Consider the following 22,517-nt stretch of genomic DNA (forward strand, 5'->3'; position numbering starts at 1 on the left):
TAATAATGATGGATTTGATTTTTATTAGGCAGCCAAAGCACTTCACAATGAAGTGAACCCATTACTCGTTCACTCAGTCACATACTGGTGGTGTTCATTTACATCTGTAGCATAGGTGCTCTGGGGTAGTCCGACGTTAACGTGGTTGCCATTTCGCGCCTACAACCTCTCCGACCACCACCAAGAATTCATTCATTAGTGTGGGCAGCACTGTGTTCGAGTTCGGTGGGTCAAGTGTCTTGTCAGGGATATACGTACGAAGACATTGACTGGGTGACGCCCATTCTAAGCAGTGACCTGCTTTATCTTTATGATTAATTTAGATTAACCTCGACTAGTTCATGAGTAACTGGTTTGTGAGAAATTTCAACGCAGTGGACCAGGACATGTCGACATAAACAGGGTCAAGTTAAACAGGTTCTGTACCTAAAATTGTCAAATTTAATGCTTTTGAAGTAAATGTTGGAGAATAATAAAAGGTTATCCTCCGTAACTATTAATTATCACGGTTAATTGGTTCCAGACCCACCCACAAGTGAATTTCTCCAAAGTAGGATTCAATATTTTGAAGTTAGAGCATAGAAAACCTGTTCATGACTATTAGTAGAGCCCTGTAGACATGGAATGACGCCCTTATTGTCAAAATCTACATTGATAAGAGACAGTCGCTACCGAGCTAACTCTTAAGCTTGGAATAAGTAAATTGGGTGGTTGAAGTGTTTCTGCTTACCACTTCCACACAGAATGGGAGGAGAACTTTTTTCACCCAATCATATTGAGCATGCCGGGGATGAGTCCATGCAGTGTGAAGCCAATGTTATGTCATCAATGTAGTATTACTGACACCGAGTGCCAAGAATACGACATGACTTGTTTTTGAATATTTTTAAAACTAATCGGAAGCAAGTGTTTGCTTGCTAAATATAGAGACAAAGTCATTAAGTTAGAAACATTGATCCCTCCTGTACCGTCTTCTTATTCTGCGCAGTAGTAGGTATTTGACGGTCACATATACATTTAATTTCCTCCTTCTGTTACAACCACAAAACAGCAAACCGTCCATTTTCTAGGGTGGCAGGAATGCTGGAGCCTATCCCAGCTGTCTGTGGGCGAGACGCAGGGTAAACCCTGGACTGGTGGCCAGCCAATCACAGGGCACATATAGACAAACAACCATTCACACTCACATTCATGCGACCTAAAACGGCTATTAATTTTTGGAAAACACTTAAGTTTTACAGTACCGTACAGTTTTACTTTTACAGTACACATGATTTCATATGAGACAATATAGTGAAAAAATATATTCCAGTCCAAGTCTCACAGATCCACAAACTAGACACAAAAAACACAATAAAGCTTTAGAGGACAAAGGGGGGTTGTGGGTTCAAGACTGAAATATGAGCATATGCCTTGTGGTGAAGTGTTTTGTCACAAAACCAAGCTGCCCCTCCCTCTTTCACACAACCACGGATGAGTCCATCCTTCATAAACAGCACGTGCACGCCGCCACCAGCACCTTGTCCTCAGTCGCCCCATCGGATTGGACGTCTCAGCGCTCTAAATACCCACATAATGGCTGCACTGTTATTTAGATTTATGATTCAAAATCTGAGGAAAGAACATCCTGTACTGGCGGCTGAGGCTCAGTTATGACGAAGCGCTCAAATATTCACCACTGTATTTCTATTTTCTGGTTCAGGCCTGCTTTCTGGAGGCATCTTGTGAGCAGACACCCCCCCTGTTTTCACTGCTCCCATATTGTGTACACTAACTATTTTGTCTTGCTATGTATACTCAGGCTCAATTATGTAATTTAGCACTTGTGTGTGCGCTCAGTTGCCATAGTAATGGCACAACATATCACCGACCGCAGAACTGCACTGAGCCTGTGGGCAGCGCCAGGGTTGTGCCAAAGACTAATCCATGCCAGAGGTGACAAGAGCAAAGGGAAAGTGACACACACACACACCAGTGTGAGACTGTCTCCACTCACTCCCCATTCGCCCACCTTAAACAACACTAGCACACACTCTGGATATCCTCCCATTCATCTTGGCTGGAGCCTCCCGTGGCAATAGCGGTAGGAATCCATTCTCCACGGATGCTGGGACAGCTGTGCTGATATTGAATGAGACACAGACAGTCCTGCCTCACTCTGCATGCAGCTAAAGATAAAAAAAAAACTACATGCTACTTAATTCAAGCCTATATCGCCTTCTGCCAAGAAGCGGCAAGCCCGCTTTTGTTTTTCGCACTCAAAGTGAGCGCTGACGTTATGTTCGGAAATGCTTTGGTTTAGAATTTTGTGTTTTCGGCTCAATCCACACTGTCTACTCTCTCAGTGTAGGAACTAAAAAACAATCTATTTTGCTTCTAAACATAAGCAAAATACTTAATTTTTTTCTAAATTGCTGCACCCCTGAATTCTTCTGACTTCAAATAACGCTAAACTCATCACACAGCGACTTAACACTCAAAAGGTGTACCCGAAAAAATTATAGAAAAAAACAACTCTTTTTAAGCTTTCCCATATTGCATTGCATCTGAGCAATGCATACATCGGTGCCTGCGGGGTGCTGCAGTGACATCAGCTTCCTTCTGGGCTTGTCTTGTCTTGTCTTGTCTTGTCTGATGGACAGAGGCAGCACTGCAGCGCCAGCTATACGTTTTCTATGCCACTTGTTTTGCTCAGATGCATTATAGGAAAACTAATTATTTCCCATTTTTGAACTCCTATTGGTACATGTTTGTATATGTATTAGGTGTACCTGTTGAGTGTTAAGTTGCTGTATGATGACTTTATTGTTCTGTGTAAAATGACACTTTGAGTCAGATTGTTAGATTGAGATTAATGACCTGCAATTTCCAAAGGGTTGACTTTTTCATAGCTCATGAATCATGAGCTATCACAACAATGGTCCTTACATGTTTTTCATAGATTTTTATTTTTTTAGATTTGTTTTATTTGCTCAACCCCCCTATTTTAGTTTTGCAGAAAACATCTCAATCACCATAAATTTGTAATAATTTCTAAATCATTTAAACATGTACTGCTGTTGGGAATCCCAAAATTTGTACAAGTGTTGACTTTCCGCACCTTGTTCGGTTGTCCTAAAATGCACCGTCGTTGTGTGCTACAGAAGCACTAGCTTTGATAGTCATCCATCATCTCATATCATTGTAGCTGTAGCTGTATACATTTTATAAACCTGGATTGTGTTGCAAGTGAGCAATGGCAATTGAAGAGAGAAGCGTTGGCATCTGGAGGAGCTGAATCTAATCCAATTATGACTTTTATTGCAAATGTTGATACAAAATCAAAGGAGAGGGAGTCATGTGTCTAAAATAGACGTCTTTATGGGTGGTTCAATTACTTGCGTTTTTTCGCCATTCCGTGTTGGTCCGGGAATATAGTTCCCGTGTGAAAAGCCGGCATCTACTGTACTTCATGACTGGAAAGTTTGCATCTTGGAACCACAATTCTAATTTGTCCTAAGCGGAACAAGCTTTGGGACTTAGACGAGAGTCTCATTGTAGGCTAAGTAGTAATTATTTTGCTTTTTGAAAGAGTGTGGATTATTTCCAGTAGTAAATATGTCCTGTGATTGTCCTGCAATGCCAAAATTCTAGAATTAGCAGCCAACTGGCCAAACATATTTTAATGGTGGTGAACCTTTTTGCAGAGGCTGTGTTGCGTGAATGAAGAAGTAAAAAAAACATGCAGCATTTGATATTACATGCACCGTGATCGAGGGGGGGGGGGGGGGTGTAGGGACAGATCCAGTGTTACGTGCACGCCACTAAACAACCAATCAGTGACCGGTTTCACCCATCCAACCTGCCGTGCCCTGCTCCCCTACGTATACACACACACACACGGCTTGGTTACAAAGGAGTACAATAGAACAGCACTACCTGCCAATCAAAATGTTCTATGAGCTCATTGGTGCGTCTGGTGGTCAGAAAGTGTTTTACTGGCTGTGGGGCACTTCCACAAAAATATCCACACAGATCTTTTGGTGTGCACAAGGACTCAAGTCAACCTTATGCAGTCAGGAGAAGCTAATGATGCTTTATAAACAAAACTAATGATATTTACCAGGCAACACTATTTTTATCAGGGCTGGAAACTGGCACCAAAGGTGTTAATATAATGCTGAATGTGGGTATTTTATTTGGAACCTAATAAGAGTTACACAAAAACTAACTTGTACATTTAGAGCAGGGCGGTAAGACGGTAATAAATGTAGTGGCTGATCCACTGATATCTGAGGAAATACCCAATAGAAGTCTTCCAGTGTCCCCCCCCCCCCCCCAGCTTTAGAGCGCAGCGTAGCCGACTGTAACGTGATCACGCCTCTACAGTTACATTTGGGGTGCACACGTGAAAGTTTGTGTGGGTCTGGAGAGATTGGCTGATAATCAATACACCGACACATACAGGCACAATGTAGCCCACTGCATTTCAGATGCGACTATGAAGGTGTACACCAGAGGTAGGGAACCTATGGCTCGGGAGCCAGGTAGGGCTCTTTTGATGACTGTATCTGGCTCTCAAGCATTTCTTACCACAATAAAAATGTATTTTTGCTAACATTTTAAAGTAAACCATCACAGAAATGACTGTTGAAAATAATATTAAAAATCAACAACTTTCTTATGCATTTTAATTTGTCCATCTATATTCTGCTGCAATACGGCCAACCATATCTATCTTTCCTGATGATATTTTCCAGGTCAAACACCAAAACTTGATTATTACTGGGTAATGCTGTAGTCTACCTCGGTCATTGAGATGTCAAAAAAACATGTAAATGTAAACTTTCCTCCTTTAGTCAAATAGCTAAAGCTGCAGAACCAAGCCTTCTGACGAAGATGGCCAAAAGAATGAAATACGTCTACGGAGTACGGTGCAAAACTATGCAGCAGCAGAAGTTGTATTAATGGCAACAAGTATTTGATTTATTATTAGACACTGCGCTGCTCACGAAAGTGTGCTGGCCACACCCCATTGGCGTGGGGTAGTGTGCCTGGTCTACGTAATTAGAGCCCATTATCTAAAACTGTTGGTCTTACATAAAAATGCACACATTGTATTGCATTCAATGTTTAAAAAAATGTATATGGCTCTCACAGATACTCATTTTAAAATATCTGGCCTTCATGGCTCTCTTCGCCGAAAAGGTTCCCGACCCCTGGTGTACACTCTTCCATCGCCATTTCGAATGAATAAATCATCATTGCTTTGTGGTTGATTATGGCTTATTAGATTAAAAATATGCATTTTTTATGTATTATTGGCCTAACTTGAGCATTTAAGCAAATAAATGGCTAAATGAACAAAAAATAATAATATCAGGCATTCTTTAGACTCATTCAAAACATCCTATGTAGTTTTCTACACTTGTCACTAGGTGTCAGTAATGTTACATTGATGAGACAAGTGTGACGTCCAGAAAAAGCAACAAGGAACCTTCCCAATGCTAATGTGCGAGTCTGTGTTATGTCTTATTTATGTCTAATATGTCTTACTTTGCTATTATGTCTACTATATCAGGTAATGCTAATACTATAGGGATGTTATATCACATCTAGAGGACTCTAATAATGTTAAAAAACAGTATTTAGGAGGTCTTTGAAACAGGTTTTCTATGCTCCAACTATGGAAATATTCCATTTAGAAATAAGGAATCCTACTTTGTGGAAATTCACTTATCACGGTCCAATTAACTGTGATAAAAGAGGGATTACTGCTTCACTTTCACTTTGCCTCATGTAACTGTAGTGCTTTCAAGAACATCAACACTTCGCAAAAAAACATCAGTGAAACAAAGATATAAAGTGAAGGATATTTTTCTCCCTTTTGTAGTCGGGAACTGATATTTTCCTGAAACTTACCAATCTAAGTAAAGAACGGTAATAGGTAGAAAGTAATTTTTTTTTTTCCTGATGCAAGACTAGTCTAATCTTTCTTTTGGTAGGTTCAATGTTTATATACTGTAATGGCTGTAATGTACTGTAATATACTGTAAATGGCTAGTTACTTAAGTTACTGATCTATTACATATGTTGGGATCTAAATACAATAACATTATAAAATGCCACCCTATAGGGTTTAACGGTAGGGGAAACACTGTCGTCATTATGGACATTTTGGCAACATCACTTCCAGGGCTAATGGAGAAAAATGAAAAATATCCTTTGCAATACCTGAATATTGATTATCCTCCTTTAATTCCCATTTTGTTATGCTTTCTCTGTCTTGCCTGCACTCTGAATAATGTTTTGTTGTTTTCTTTCACAACACAGCCCTCTGAAAGGGTGATAACGTCTGGTGGGGATGGAAGAAAAATACAATACATCCTCTTGGAGCAACATAGAAGTGTTTCCACTAGACTGGTACCACAAAGCAATCAGTCATCACTGGGTAAATACAGTAGATGTTTAGGAGTATATACAGTACAGTACCAGTGGTATATAATAAGCACCAGTTACACCACTGTGAAGGACAATAATTATAATCAAAACTGAGTTTTTGTGGTTTGTTTTAATTGGTAAGCCATTTCCTCCATCCTTATTAAAGCAGCTTGAAATGTGGCAACCAGGTTTTAATCTGCTTTGGAACCCAAATAGCAACGTATGGTCAAACCCTATCATGGCCAGTAAAACAAACACAGACAAAACATTAAGGCCTATCAGTGCACGTCTGCATTAAGGTTATCCCAAACACATTGAGTCAAGATGGAATATAGAGAAGAAAAAAAAACATACTAAAGCTGAATAAATAGGGACAAGACTTACCACTAAGGCATTGTTTAGAAGGTGAGTAGGGTAATACTTTAGTGTTGAGAGGGTGTTAAGAGGCGAGGAGAGCAGGGGGGTCGGCGTCCAGGCGGGCAGAAGGGGCAGAGGGAAGGAATAAGTTAAAAATGTCGCACCAGTGAAAACAGTCTGAGAAGACAACATCAGTGACAAGTGTGCAGGTGACAGACACATTTGAGAAAAAAGTCGAAAATTGGTGGTGGAAGCAGACACACACACACACACAGACACACACTTCCACGCCGTAGCACGTGCAATGATTCATCACTGTTAATCATTCATTTGTAGACGATTGTCGCTGTATTCGAGGTCTGAGTTTGACTTTACTTTAATTATTAACAGCAATTAAATAGACAAAATGTGCATGTCTGCTGACAGACAGGGCTGTGAGGGAATGCTCCGTGTGCGTGTGTGTGTGTGTGTGTGTGTGTGTGTGTGTGTGTGCACGCACACAGACAGGTTTACATGCAAATGTACCTATGGCAAAAAAAATCTCTCACACACATATCTGAAAGTACAAAACGTATACATACACTGTAGGTACCACTAATGCAGGGGTGTCACACAGAGGGCTGCAAACTGAAAACGAGAATTTTTTATACTTCTGATTTATATTTATATTATATGATTCTGCTTTATGTTGCCGCTAACAGAGCATATAAATTTTTCTCCTTACATAAATTTTTTTTTTTGGACAAATTTCTCAACTTGTACATTTTTTATCATAACATTATGACTTTAATGTCATAATATTTTGACTTTAGAAGCCCAATTTTCCAAAACTTGCTAATTTATTTGCAATCTCTCGTATCACAACTTTTCCCTTATTTTTTCCAGCTTTATTTTATTGATTTTTTTTAATTATGAATTTAATTTTTTCATATTTTTTTCAATAGTTAGTTACTTTTAGTTTTCTGGTTTAATTGTATTTTTAGACTGTGGCAAGAGCAAATTGTCCGACGGATCACAAAGTCATGGTGTCAAGTTATACTGTATATACATTTCACTTATAGCAATAATGGTGTGTTCAAGGTACACCGAACAAAGTGGGAAATCTCAACGCTTGGTCAAAAAACATTAGTAAAGACAACCTTTTTTGTATATCTTACTTATATTAAGGAGGTATTTATAAATTATTACAGATTTAAAGTGAATTAGGTGGTTTTGCGTCGGAAAAAAATGGCCTATAATCCGCAGCTGTGAATGCCATAAATATCTCCCTAAAAATCCATTCTTATGTTGCTTTCCGCTTTTCATCACTAAGTTGCATGGAGTGGCTCTCCAACGTCTGACTCATCCAGTCAACACACTAAGAAGCCTGTTCCATCTGCTGCCATAAAATTACGATTTTAAAAAGGGAAAAAAGGACTAATAAATAAAAAAAAAATACCCTTTCCCTTTTCTGCTGTCAAAGAGAGGACAACAAAACAAGATCCAGGGAGTGTTTTTAAATGGAAACCAGACACACATTCGATGATTTGTCCTGAGCGGGAACCCGGAGCAGAGCATTCTGCTGTCTCGTTCAATAAAAGCCACTGTAAAATCAGGAATTAATAACACATCATTAGTAAAACTAATGAGCAGGTTGACTTTTTTTAAAAGCGCTTTGCAACATATTCTGACTTTTCCTACAAGCATTTAAAAAAATGACTGGGACCACAGTTTATGAAGGAAAATAAGAATATTTTCTGCATGAAAACAAGTCTGACAAATTTAATAAATGATATATTCCAAATCAGCGATTTTCAGCGAGTGGATCGGAACCCAATAGTAGGTCGTGGCTCCATTCTGAGTGGGTTTTTAATTACATATTTAAATATGTACTACTGATGTTGAAGTGAGCTTTGTATATTATAATCATTGCACAGTTCCAAGTCAAATATCTGCTTTTTTGGGGGGTTTTATTTACTGCAATTTTGATTTTCGGTTTGAAGCTTTTATGAATTATTTGTATGCATGCATAATAAAATTCCTCTACCACAACTGTCCACTAATAGTTCCAGGTCAAACACACACACACACACACTGTGTATTATAGAGTTCCACTTCAGAATCATTGAAGACACATAAAAATGTGCATAAAGTATAGTACACCTCTATTATTTCACAACCAAAATGCACAGCATGCTTTATACATTTTGCATTAAAAGCCACGCTGCGCTAAAGTGCGCCAAGCAACATTTAGGGCTGATTTCAAGCCTGACAGACAAAACCAGGGAGTGAAAACTTCCTCACAGATGTTAACAAAACGACAGTTTGAATGAACTCTATCACGAACAACCCCCCCTTCTTCCCGCACACACACACACACACGCACACACACACACACCTCCTGTGAGATATGAAACGTACTGGATCTGATCCACTCGCGCGCCACATCACGTGTTGCGTTCAAGTGCAAAACCTGCAAATTTAGCCAAGCGGCGTCCTACGCCATGACAAAAAGGCAACGTATAATGTACGAGGATGCGGTCTGGCCGGGTCTTTTTCATGCACACACACTTTCTCCAGCACTTTTACTAAACTCCCATGCCCCACACCCCCCTTCTTCGATGAAATACATTTGGGGATAAGCGCCATTTTCTCTGTCAAAAAAATTAAAACATCAGGCTTTCCGCGACACAAATGCCGCTCCCGGGCGGGAAAAGAGTGCAGATTAAGTTTATGAAGTGAGTCTCTTTCACACACACACACACACACACACACGCACACAAACGGAAACAATTTCCAAAATATATCTCCGCGCAAAGCCGGCGTCCCGAACAACAGAAGAAGAGGAGTCGGTTTACCTGTGTCAAGCAGTACGGGGAGTACATGGTGATTTTTTTCACACAGAAGACGCGGAGACGAGCTTATTGAAATTGCATGGAAGCTCGGCGTGGTGCTGCATTGCAATCGCTCGCCGTCCTTGTTTCTCTCACTCCATGCTGCAAAGCTTACAGTAACCCCGCCTAGAAAGCTCACACAAACTTTCAGGGAAAAAACTTTGCCTCCCACCCCCTCGCTCTCGTCTTTTTTGCAGGACTCCCGACGCTGCACGGCTTGCATGCAATGCAAGCATGCAATGCGCCCTTTGTGGTTTTGTTTTGTTTTTTTGCGTGCAGAGAAATGTAATCATATAAATATATCCTAAGTTGCGTTCACTGACCCGTCGGACTTGCGGCGCAATCATCAAATCACGAGAGTCTTAACGATACGCGAACGCATCATGAGAATAGATGCAACAGCTGCAAGGCAAGCGTGGAATGTGTTGTGTATATTTTCAGATGAGTGGCTTATGTTGTGCATGGTGAGCATTCAAAGCAATTGGACTTCATGAAAATATTTTTTTTTTATTTTTTTTTTACACTTTTTACGGTTGCAGCTCCTGATGCAATAATTTCACCCCGGCTTTGGATTTAACACCTTCATTCATTCATTCCAGGGTGTGTGAATAGGCGCATTATTTCATGAAGTGAAGACTATTTATCCACTGAATCATTTTTCACCCTGTCCAGAGGCCACATCTGTACTTTTAAAGCCAGGCCAAGCCAAACAGTCAGCATTCATGGGGCTGAATGGAAAAATAATGCCAAATACTGAGGATAGACATATAATCACGCAGTATCAAAATACTACCGTGTGTATATCACGCGCACACACACACGGTAGCGACTTTCTTTCAAAAAGAACAAAATGGAGCAAGTGAGGTTTCTTGGATGGAATCCCACATATATGGTAGACATTTTGGGTGGGAGTGAAGTCATTGTAAAGAAGAGGAGCTAATTTGGGGCCTGACATTGGAGTCCCGCAGATTTACGAGGCCTACCGCTTGTGGGTTTACGCCGCAAGCCTCCGCAGGCCAAACAAAGATATTTCGACTCTGTGTGGCCAATTATTGCACTCAACAGCCAGAAAGTCAAACGGGGAGAAACTCTGTGGTCATTCCCACCAAAAGGACAGCAGGAGCTGTGCGGGGGGAATTCATTTTGCATGTCATTAAACGCACCACGAGTGCAAAAGGTTACGAGAGCGGCGGCACACAGATGATGAGCCTTGAAAAAGAGTCCACTTGCACGAAACACGTGCAAGCGCTCCTCAAACGAGGCACACATTTAGCGGTGGATGTGAGTAAAGCTCTCATTAAGGAGCACATGCTAGAGCCATATGCCCGCATTCGCTCGGTCTCGGCCTTTTCACACGCTGAAAATATGCATATACACACCGTCGCGACAGAGTTGTGACGGGATCGAACATTTAGCAAATACTGTATAGTGACTGGTGAGAGACGTCGGGTCAAAACAGGTTGATCAAGGATGGCAAATCGGAGGTTTGCCTGAACACACTGTTTGATAGCGAAGGCGGTAATAACGCCACACCCAGCTGTCGCTCTGGTGCAAAGGGGAGAAAGCAAAGTGTGGTTGTGGCCGCTGGCTCCACGTCTATCTGGCGTTGCTTTAAGTGGCTCCAAATATAGGAGCAATGACCTGCCAAAGACTCTTGCTTGGTCAGAGGATCTTTGCAAAAATGGACTTCTGACGAAGTCAATTGTGTCCGAGTTAGTTAATATAGACATTTTTTTGTTATTGTTCGTATTGTTTCGTTTGTTGGTATTGTTGGATGCCCGCGACTTTGCACCCTAAGTCAGTAATTATTTATAAATTTGTGTAAATACAGGAAAAATGCACTCTTTGGGAATTTTGAAACAGACAGCTAAGAGTCCATATAATGAGATGCAACTATTCCAGTCGTACTGTTTCATTTGTTGGTATTGTTAGAACCCTGCACCTTTGCACCCTAAGTCAGTAATTATTTATAAATTTGTGTAAATACAGGAAAAATGCACTCTTTGGGAATTTTGAAACAGACAGCTAAGAGTCCATATAATGAGATGCAACTATTCCACCTGTAAAGCCTTCTAAATTCACATTTATTTACATAAATGACATGCATACTAACCAAGCTACAGTGCCGTTGTTATTAACAATGTTATGCCGAAGAACTACCGCTACTTTCCAGTGTATAAATCGGCTACTTTTTTCTTAAACTTTTAACGCAGCGGCTAATTTATGACAATAATTACCTACTGCTAATCGTGGAAATACTGCGCCGAGCTTGTCAACCCACTGAAAAAAAATCGTAGGTTATTACTCGATATAATACTCTGATTGAAGGTGTCATCTTACAAAGAACGCTCAAATCATCGCACAGCAACTTAACATTAAAAAGCAGCTAGGAAATATGCAGCTGAGTTCCCACCCATTGGCCCATGAAATGCTCTGCTGTTGACAATGAATTATAAATTGGCTACCTTTTTCCGAAACTTTTAACCCAGCGGCTAATTTATGACCATGATTACCTACTACTAATCGTGGAAATACTGCGCCGAGCTTGTCAACCCACTGAAAAAAATCTTAGGTTATTACTCAATATGAAAGTCTGATTCAAGGTGTCATCTTACAAAGAACGCTCAAATCATCGCACAGCAACTTAACATTAAAAAGCAGCTAGGAAATATGCAGCTGAGTTCCCACCCATGGCAGCCATTGGCCAATGAAATGCTCTGCTGTTGACAATGAATTATAAATTGGCTACGTTTTTCTGAAACTTTTAACCCAGCGGCTAATTCATGACCATAATTACCTACTACTAATCGTGCAAATACTGCGCCGAGCTTGTCAACCCACTGTAAAAAAAAATCGTAGGTCATTACTCAATATAAAAGTCTGATTCAAGGTGTCATCTTACAAAGAACGCTCAAATCATCACACAGCAACTTAACAATATGCAGCTGAGTTCCCACCCATGGCAACCATTGGCCAATGAAATGCTCTGCTGTTGACAATGAATTATGGAATGATGTTAAAATAGCGTTTTTTTATATTTTAAACTCATATTGGTGCTTGCCTTGTATATTTCTTACGTAACCTTTAGTGCCATATTATATTGTATGTTATATTACCATAACAGCACCCACTAAACTTACATATATAAGCCGGACCATATATGTCCACGTCATAAAATGGCAGATTCTGGCCGTGAGGACCAGGTCGTTCTTTGACAGGAGCCAATCACGAGCTATGAAAAAAAAGTTAAGACTTAAAAAAAAAGCAACCAATTGGAAATCGCAGGAGGTCATCTAATCATCACACAGCAACTTAACACTCAAAAGGCGGGTAAGAAATATACAATACAAAGTACCAATACGAATTTAGAAAGAAAAACAAATATGGTGTCCAGACAAAGTATTTCATTGGACATGATTGCTGGGGGGAAAGGGAGCCAGAGGAGCCTCCCTCTGAGCTCTGGGTTCCTCTGGCTCACTCTGGTGGACAGAGGCAGCTGATGAATCATTGCAGCCCCCCCCCCGCCCCCCATCAGCCATGTCCAATAAAATGCTTTGCTCGGACTAAATGCATGATGGAAACCGTTAAAATTGTTGTTTATTTTAAGCCCATATTGGCTCCTGTCGTGTGTGCCGTTTTTTTCCACATGGGCATGTGCAGCTTGGTGCTTATATATGTATGTACTGTATGTACACATATTTTTTTTCCTCAAAATTTAGTGGGTGGGGTTTATACACCAGAAATTACTGTCATTTCCCAGAAATAGAAACTTTTAAACAACTTTTTTCCCTTACTTTTCCAGCTTTATGACATGACTGTCTTAATATTTCATCCTTGTGAAATTACTGCTTTTGGGTTTTTTTACTGTTTCCTTCTTTAAATGTCATTTTTAGAACGCGACACCCCTGTCCCAACACTAAGGGCGTGCTCGCACTAGGCCAATTCCACCATGCTTGGGACCCACTTCACACCTAAAGCATGGTTTGTTTGGCTAGTGTGAGTGCACAAACCGGCACCCCAAGTATGCTGCACTTCCCTTACTAGCGGCATTGGAATAGGTTGGCCAAGGCCAGGGAAGATTCCATGCACACTGGCAACATACTGTACAGAGGAGAGTCATAGAATTATTGTAATGCGAGCGCTCCTCATCTTAATAATAACCGACACATTTCGTGTTCAAAATAACTACATAGACTAAAAATAATTCAAAAAGTGAAACCCACAGCACATTGGCTCATCCTGCAACTATAAAAGCAATCTTCACTCGCTACATGTACTGCAAAAAAGGTCAGTAAGGATAATTCATAATGCCGCCTACAGAGAACATATTAACTCCTTATTTCTAAAATCACAAATACTTGAACTTCCTGATATAGTTCATCTTCAAAAAGCTAAAATAATGCATAAAGCTAAAAATAACCAATTACCCAAGAGAGGAGAAATATGATCTCAGGGAAGAACTACATTTGAAACACTTATATGCTAGGACTACGTTAAAAAGCCATAGCATTTCAGTATGTGGAATCAAACTATGGAATGGATTGAGTAAGGAACTCAAACAATGCACAACGATGAGCCAATTCAAGAAACAATACAAGCAGTTGATGTTTGCTAAATACAAGGATGAAGAGTCTTGAACCAGTCATGATGTGCTATATATATCACTATATTGACACTGACTATGGTACCCATTATGGTACCCCATTGGATGGTCATATCACCTCGTACTTTGGTACAGGACAAAAAAAAAAAAAAAAATATTATGGAAAGCAGGAAGTGAACAAATGTAACAGTTGCTGATCGTAAAAGTACCAGATGGATGGGTAGGATTTAATAAGCTTTGCTTCTTCCTACTCCTTTTGGACATGTGGAACTGTGAACTGATTATGTGATGCATTCAATTGTAATCTGATGCATGTTCAAATGAAATAAAACCATTACCATTACCATACCGGTGATAAGAGATGATATGAAATTAATGTGATTGCTCCACTTAAAAGTAATTGAACAATGAAAATCTCCACAGAAATTGCCGGAATACAGCAAAATAGAAGTGATGGGACGAGTAAACATGCATGCTACTTGTAGGAATAGGCTAGCGGGGGGGAAATCACACAATACGAATGGCCTAGTGAGAGTACTACTCACAGCATCTAGGGGACATATTTGCATAGTATCTCGGGATGGCTGCGATTATGCTGTGATGTACCAACAATTCCAACTCACACCATTCACAAACAATTCTAAAGTCATAGGAATTTGGAGCTCAACTGTATATTTCACTGTCCAATTCAGGAAGTTGAAGGGCACGACAAGATAGCAGGGACGCTCCCCCAGTAAAGACCGTAAGCGGTGGACACCCTCCTGTGGATGTTTTTGAACTCCCTGCCCCACACTGATGCTCCTCCCTTCCCCTTCCAAGATGTTCTTTTGCCAGCCGTGCACCTATTGCAATTACAGCCATCATGCTTCATTTCTATGCTGCGGGACATACGATATACTCAGATTCTCAGCGAGACTTGGCCAGAGTCTTAACTCCGGGAATACAAAAGCCTGCGGCCCAGTCACATTCATTCATACATTTGAATATACAGCCTGCTGCACAATTTTTTATTCCCAGGGGCGTACACGTGAGGGTGATTTTGTCGAAGTTGTAAAGGCCCACTTTGAGTGGAATATGTGTGTGGAAATAATGATTGTAATGGTTTGCAGCTGACTGGTTGGAAGACGTGAATGACATTGTAATTGTGGCACAATTACCATGCCCATGAACAACTGCTCATCATGGTAATAGTAATAGTGAGTAATTACAATAATAATAAAAAATAATAATAATAATCATGCATACCCTGTATGAATCTGATACAACAAAGCATTCAGGCATCCCAGGACCTCTGGAGGGCTCTTCAGTCAACAGAAAGTTTTCGGTGGCCTGAAATAAACACAACAGTTACTTTTTCAGAAAATGTGATATTAAATTATACATAAAGCTCCAACAATATATATTTCCTTGAATGACCTTTTCCACAACATCTGCTATGGTAAAACATTTAATATATTTTGAACAACATTTATTCTAATTTTATAAATCAATTGAGCAACATATATATATACACACACATACATATATATATACACATATATATATTTTAGATTTAGATTTTTAATTATATATATATATAGCTAGCTCAATTTATTTCTAAAATTAGAATATATATATGAAATAGAGTGATTTCATATATATATATATATATAATTAAAAAATCTAAATCTATAATGTAAAAATAAATATATCTATCTATATATATATATATATCTCAATTTATTCATAAAATTAGAATCACTTTTTCTATTTCATATATTATATATTTTCATATTATTTCATAAAACTGTCAACTCAAGAAAAAGGTCCCACCACATGTACATATACTCTCATCTATTTATTCCAGCAAACAGTATGCAGACCCCCCCCCCACACACACACACACACTCCCTTTGCTCAGTGGTGTGTGTGTGTGTGTTGCCTGCTTGAGCCCACGTCCTGTCCTGTGCAGGCCTGAGGCCCGTCCCCGTCAGTCATTGCCCCTTGAATGGGGAGCGAAGTGTTTAACTGCTGGGGCAGCACACAATACTCTCGACACAATGGCATTTCCTGTCCCTGCCATTTCACCTGCATGGCTCACCGATTCAGCGAAAATCATTCACACACACGCGCACACACACACACACACACACACACACACTCATATACAGTATATGCAGCCAGAACACTGCCACTAAGGTTTGGCAATTGAGAAAAAGACATATTGACCCAGAATCAAGCATTGGTACTAATAAAAAGATTCCATAAAAAAATCAGATACATAAAAAATACAATAATATGTTCTGTACTATTCTATGTACTGTATGTGTTAAGGTATATTATTTGGCTTGTTGGTGATGGTAGCCATTTTCCAACCACAAGACTAATGGCTTTCCTTAGCACACAAACACACACACACACAACAGAGGTTTTAAATATGGGCCGCATTTGGCGACACTCTCTAGGGTAGGGGTTCCCAACCACTGGGAGAGAAGACTTCAGGTGCAACGATAAAAAAAAAAAAACCTCCTGAAATACTTAAAAACTATATTACATTTTATGCAAATGCATATCAATGTCGGAAATATATGCCATTATTTGATTTGGAAAAATAATACAAATCCCAGTTTTTGCATGCATACTTTGTTTGTTGTGAGCAGTGAGCTGTTCCACTTTGGTCCTTGAATGCACCATCGTGTGTGTGCTAACTTTCTCCCACTGTGCACAGATAGACCACTATACTATATATTGACAGTTTTTCCTTTTAGCTCATATTTGGTCCCTAATGCTGACACTATGTGGGAATGCATAAAAGGTACGTTTTGATGACAAATTCATGCTGTTATAATATTATAATCCCATGTAGTATTCTGCTCACCACATAACTTGCAACGCTTGATGTACAATCTGGCACAATGTAGTGGGAGAAAAAAAAGTTACCCTCCCAACCCATGTGGAAGTGGTAAGTTTTTGCCTCCTCCACTCAGCTTCAAACTCTTTGAATTTATAATAAATAAACTGCTGGCCAGTGAAATAGCTTGGTAGAAGAGTTGCACAATGTGGTAAACAAAGCTAGCAATCGTGTCGTGTACATTTATGTATGCCAGAATCGTATCAGACTGGCTGCAGCTGTATATCAATGATGTGACAAACGTCAAGGATGGATGATAATGCATGTACAAAAGCAACTATAGAGGTGTTATGTAATGTCTACAAAGCTATAATAATGTTAAAACCTGTTTTTAGAAGGTAAGCAGGTTTTCTATGCCGCTTATCCTCACTAGAATCTCACGGGTATGCTGGAGCCTATCCCAGCTAATTCAGGCGAGAGGCCGTGTACACCCAGGACATAAAACTGAATTCGACCATTTCCTATTATAATCTGGAGTGTATCACTACTGTATCTTGTTTCTAAGATATTACATTGAATTTGCTTGATAAGTTAATACAGACCTAAACAAAATCAAGCATGTTGCTTCTGCAGGCTGTTATTGTAAATGTTCCAGACCTCAACTGCTGTTTAAAACGCAAAACACATTGGTCAACTGGAACCTTTCATTTGCAAGAACATTTGGTGGAACACTTTCCCAGACATCCAATTTCTACCGCGCTTGTACTCAAGAGGGTCGCAGTGATATGCTGGAGCCTATCCCAGCTGAGTTTGGGTGGGAGGTGGGGTATACCCTGGACTGGTCACCAGCCAATCACAGGACACAGTGAACCAAAACAGTCTCACTTTAGAATAAGGTACACAATAATACATAATAATACAGTGTTTAATGAGGAACTAATGAGTAGTGGTTAGGGTTAGGTAGCTTTGTTCCTCATTAACTACTGTTATTTTTCTTTTAATTGAAAAGAAACTGACAAAGTAGAAATCTGAAGACTGTTTCATTGTTAATACATATTTTTTCTTCAATGCAAACATGTATTTTCAAGGATCTTGATTTAAAAATAAATATTTTTCAGTGTGATTTATACAATGGAACATTGGTTAGTGTTTCAGAAGGATCGACTCAAACTGAAACATACATATTTCCCATAAGAAATCACGTAAATCCAATTCATTCATTCCGGAAAGCCAAAAACAAATTTGTATCTTTTAAAAATGATACATACAGAGAACAATGCATATAAATGATGAATAAAGAGATAATCAAACATTTAAAAGGTACTTTAAACTTCATTGAAGACACAATACAGCAGCGAGAACAACAGACACCACCTTCTTGTTTTGCCATGAGTTATTTTTTCAGTTCAATACTTTTCACCTTTTATCAAAACGCTGGCACTTGCAACTTTCTTTGGGTCCATTTGCGGAAGGGCCCACAGAAGGGCCTTGAAGTGACAAACACGGTTGAATTCAAGAAATAACTCATGGCAAAACAAGAAGGTGGTGTCTACTACATCGTAGTTTGGACAAAAATTACAGCTTATTAGCATAGCCTTGAAGCAATAACTTTTTTGTCGAGTTTTTAACAGGCTAAATTATAATATTTTTCATATGACAAATACAGAATTTGCCAGGTAATAAAAATAACTTATAGCTGGGTAGAACCAGGAGCCTGAAACTTAGTTGCTGGATATCTTACAAGACAGCAACTAATCCAATTTTCCAGAACTGAATGTTGTGGCCTCTCAACATATCTTAAGCAGTAACAAACACAGACCCCAAAACAGGAACAAATATAGCTTGTAGCTAGAAATGAAATGTAAAGTTATAGTATTTGAACTGGCATGTCGGATAAACAATTTTGCATGGACTCAAAACAGACTGGAGGTTCCTTAAGCTTTTACATCTGCAGAGAGACACACACACACACACACACGTGCACACATTGACACGGGATTGCACTTGAACAAATACATGAACCGACACATACATAAACACACACAACTATAATAAGTCCCAGACGTTGGCGTACCGAGTTGCGGCTGGAGACACGGGCTATTCATATCCTACAGAATGAGAGGTTACAGCTCTAGCCTTTTCCCTCCAACTGTAACACACAGGAAGGGCATCTCGTTGTGTGATTCCGCTCACTTTGTGTGGCAAAAAGTCCAAAACACGGGATGATTAGCGTAACATTAACATTGGTTGTGTTCAGGGCAGGCTGCCTCGCTCGGAATGTGTTGAACGGTCGCCGCAATGAAGCCTTCGCATACATTTCGAACTGGAGTTCTCCGAGAAAACATTGCTTGTGGCAATTCTGCCTCAGCATCCATCCCGTTGTCATCATCAATTGGTGGGATAACACAGGAGCGAAACCATTTCTCCCACTAAATGGTGCCCTTGTCAAGTTCTCGGAGCTGTCTGTGAAGCTCTCAAACTGGCCTGTCCAGCTGAGGGATATATTTTACTGTTTATAATCACAGAGTAGCTCCGAAGAAGGCACACTGGCAATTTTAGGTGCCGGTTTGTGTTAGACTTTTCAGGTTGAAATGGAATCGAGCACAACAAATCAGGCTGAAGGATGGGGAAACAGATTGGCGACTATGTACAGTATTTGAGAAAATCTTTCTAACTCCTATCCAGCAACACTCAGAAAGGGCCATTGTTTACTAGGGGCTTATTGTTTGCTGTTGCTCCCTGCAGCAATGGCCTCCTTTCTCCCTCCACCCCACACCCACCCTGCTTCCCTCTCTGTCAGCTGTTATAGCGAATGCTATCAATTATATATATATATATGTGGTTTTCTCTACATATATTTATATATGCAGCATATGCCCAATCCATATGGTCAGCTTTTTAGCAAAAATAGACTCGTAGCATTGTGCAATAAAAACACAGTTAAACCTCTCAGGTTTAACTCTGAAGGTTGACCTTGAATTTGGAAACAATGATTCAACAATCTTCTGAAATTTGTTACTGGAAATGTGGGAAAATGGGATTCTCAAAGGTTTCTTGAACCGTGCATGATTGTTCACACATGTATACCACCCCTGCTGCGCACTTATAAGGAAATACATGCAAGAGTTGGTGAGTTGTTAAAATGATGAAAAATGCAATATAAGCTGAGACATTGAAGATTGTGGAGATTAAATGACATGATTCTATTTTAGGATTACTGTGTAAACACAAGTGGTCATCGTATACAATAGTGTAACAATATAACTTACCTTACAAACACTAAATTCATCACACAGCAACTTAGTATGCAAAATGTAACTGAGAAATATACAAAAATGCACCAATACAAGTTTAAAATAAAAAAAAACGTTTCCTGTTGCAACGACACTTCATCAGTAGGGTAAATCTAACCTGTCTCCCAACGGTCTAATCCCAGCTCACGTTGCCTATTAGTGGGTGAACAATCCAACGCTTAGTGAATCACAATGATAGGAAGAGCCGACATCGAAGGATCAAACAGCGACGTCGCCATGAACGCTTGGCCGCCACAAGCCAGTTATCCCTGTGGTAACTTTTCTGACAAGGTTTCCCATTATACATTTGTGTCTGAGCAACACATTCATTGGAGCGCTGCAATGACATCAGCCTCCCTCTGAGTTCCGGTCTCTCCTGGCTCCCTCTGGTGGACAGAGACAGCATTGCAGCACCATCCATGCTCTATGCTGCTTGTCCTCCAAATGCATTATGAAAAAAAATTCAACTCCTATTGCTACTTGTTTGTATGTTATTATTAGGTATACCGTTTGGATGTTAAGTTGCTGTGTGATGAGTTTAGTGTCCTGCACTGTGAGGCGGGAATGTTAGAGTAACAAGCTTGTTGTGAGTTTTTTTTTTCTTTCAAAAACTCATGATTGGTTCTTGTCCAATAAAGAGCTGCCTGGTCCTTACGGACCATGGACATGTGTACCTTATATATGTACAATCCTTGGACAGCAAGTGACGGCTATCCGTCAATGCAGTGCGTTACAGTACATTCAAACCCACTATGTCAAAAATAGCCTGATCTCAGGTATTTAAGAAAAAGGCAATCTCTCAGGTGTTGGCATGTTTGTGAGGGTTGACATACAACACTGTACCTGTTAATTAGTGGCTGTATGACTCGGATGGTTGCCAGCTTCTACCAATGGAAAGTGTTAACAATGTGTGTATGAAACCACCCAGGTCTCTTCTGTAACATATGTGCAACAAATGTGCACACGATAAAAATCATTTGGGGAATATGCTTCTGCTGCTGCCGCATAGCTGAGAATACAGCTGCAGCAGGAGTTAGGACGGGGATGTCCAAACTTTTTCCAGCGTGGGCCAAATTGTGAAAAATGAAGCCAGGGCCCCCTTTGATATGTATATTGATATGTATACATCAAGAAAAAAACTGCATCTCAGGTTTGTGATATTGGTGAAAAGTAACATCATCATCAAGTTTGGCATGTGGTTTTTTTCCAAATTTTTTGCTGTTGATTTTTTTTATTTTCAAAATATTTCAACTTTTTTTCCTCAGAATATTTTTTTTCCACAATATCATTTAAAAAAAAATATAACTTGTTTTTGAGATTACAACTCCAGTACTAAAATGCTATTTTTGAAAAGTTTATTCTCCTAAAATTGCAGCTTTTCTTGTTAGAATACATTATATTTCATTAAAATATTTTGACTGTTTACCCAGCTGTTTTTTTTTGGGGGGGGGGGGGGATGTTATTCTTGTAAATATGACTTCATTCCCATAATAGCTTGATTTTACTCTCGTAACAGGATTTTTTCTGCTACCTATTTTCCAAAGATTACACTTTTAGTCATCACTTTGTCAGTTTTTCCATAATATTACGACTAACATTTTTTGTTCTGTAGTATTTCAAGTTTATGCTACTGAAATTATTATTCTATTATATTGTTATTTTTCCTCAGAATATTACCACTTTATTCTAGGAAAAATAAAACTTTTCTCATTAGATTACAACTTTTTTCTCATAAAAAATATTATGACTTTATTGTCATAAAAAAAATAAAAATCATGTTATTTTTTTGTGTTGAATGTGAAAAAAAAACTGCCTCATGACCACAAATGGCCCCTGTGCCACACTTTGGACATCTGCATTGTAAAAGTTAAGCAACTAAAATGCCAATTTAAAAAACTACATTGTAATAAGTAATGCTACTTTGTTTCAGTTGAGACAAAAAAGTGCTTAAATATTTGCTATTATCAAATGCAGATAAGGAGATGAAAGGATATAACTGTTCTCTTTTGTTGCCTGATTCCATTGCCATCAGGGGGATTTATAAAGATAACAACAATCGTATTAAAGCCTAATTCTGGACATTTTGAAAAAGAATCTGTAGATATAATCTCAAAAAGAAGCAAATTAACACATGGGAGTTC

General features: G+C 39.3%; 1 protein-coding gene across 15 annotated transcripts in view; it reads right to left on the reverse strand.

Annotated features, from left to right (window-relative positions):
* nfixb (nuclear factor I/Xb) overlaps positions 1-22,517 on the reverse strand; it is a 169,832-nt gene that overhangs the window by 133,126 nt on the left and 14,189 nt on the right. For 6 of the 15 annotated variants that reach the window (XM_058049554.2, XM_078797249.1, XM_058049553.2 and 3 more), the window contains 2 exons: positions 15,499-15,582; positions 6,805-6,840 (listed from right to left, as the gene is read on the reverse strand). The exons of 1 other annotated variant lie outside the window; for it this stretch is intronic. In XM_058049554.2, coding sequence (XP_057905537.1) covers positions 6,805-6,840; positions 15,499-15,582 — 120 coding nt within the window. Of the gene's footprint in view, positions 1-6,804; positions 6,841-9,614; positions 11,540-15,498; positions 15,583-22,517 lie in introns of those variants that run through there. 8 more of the 15 variants (XM_078797252.1, XM_078797250.1, XM_058049564.2 and 5 more) reach the window with 3 other exon arrangements.

Source organism: Doryrhamphus excisus, linkage group LG16 (assembly GCF_037039965.1).
Source record: "Doryrhamphus excisus strain RoL-2023G ecotype Guam linkage group LG16, RoL_Dexc_Guam_v1.1, whole genome shotgun sequence".
Taxonomy (NCBI): Eukaryota; Metazoa; Chordata; class Actinopteri; order Syngnathiformes; family Syngnathidae; genus Doryrhamphus; species Doryrhamphus excisus.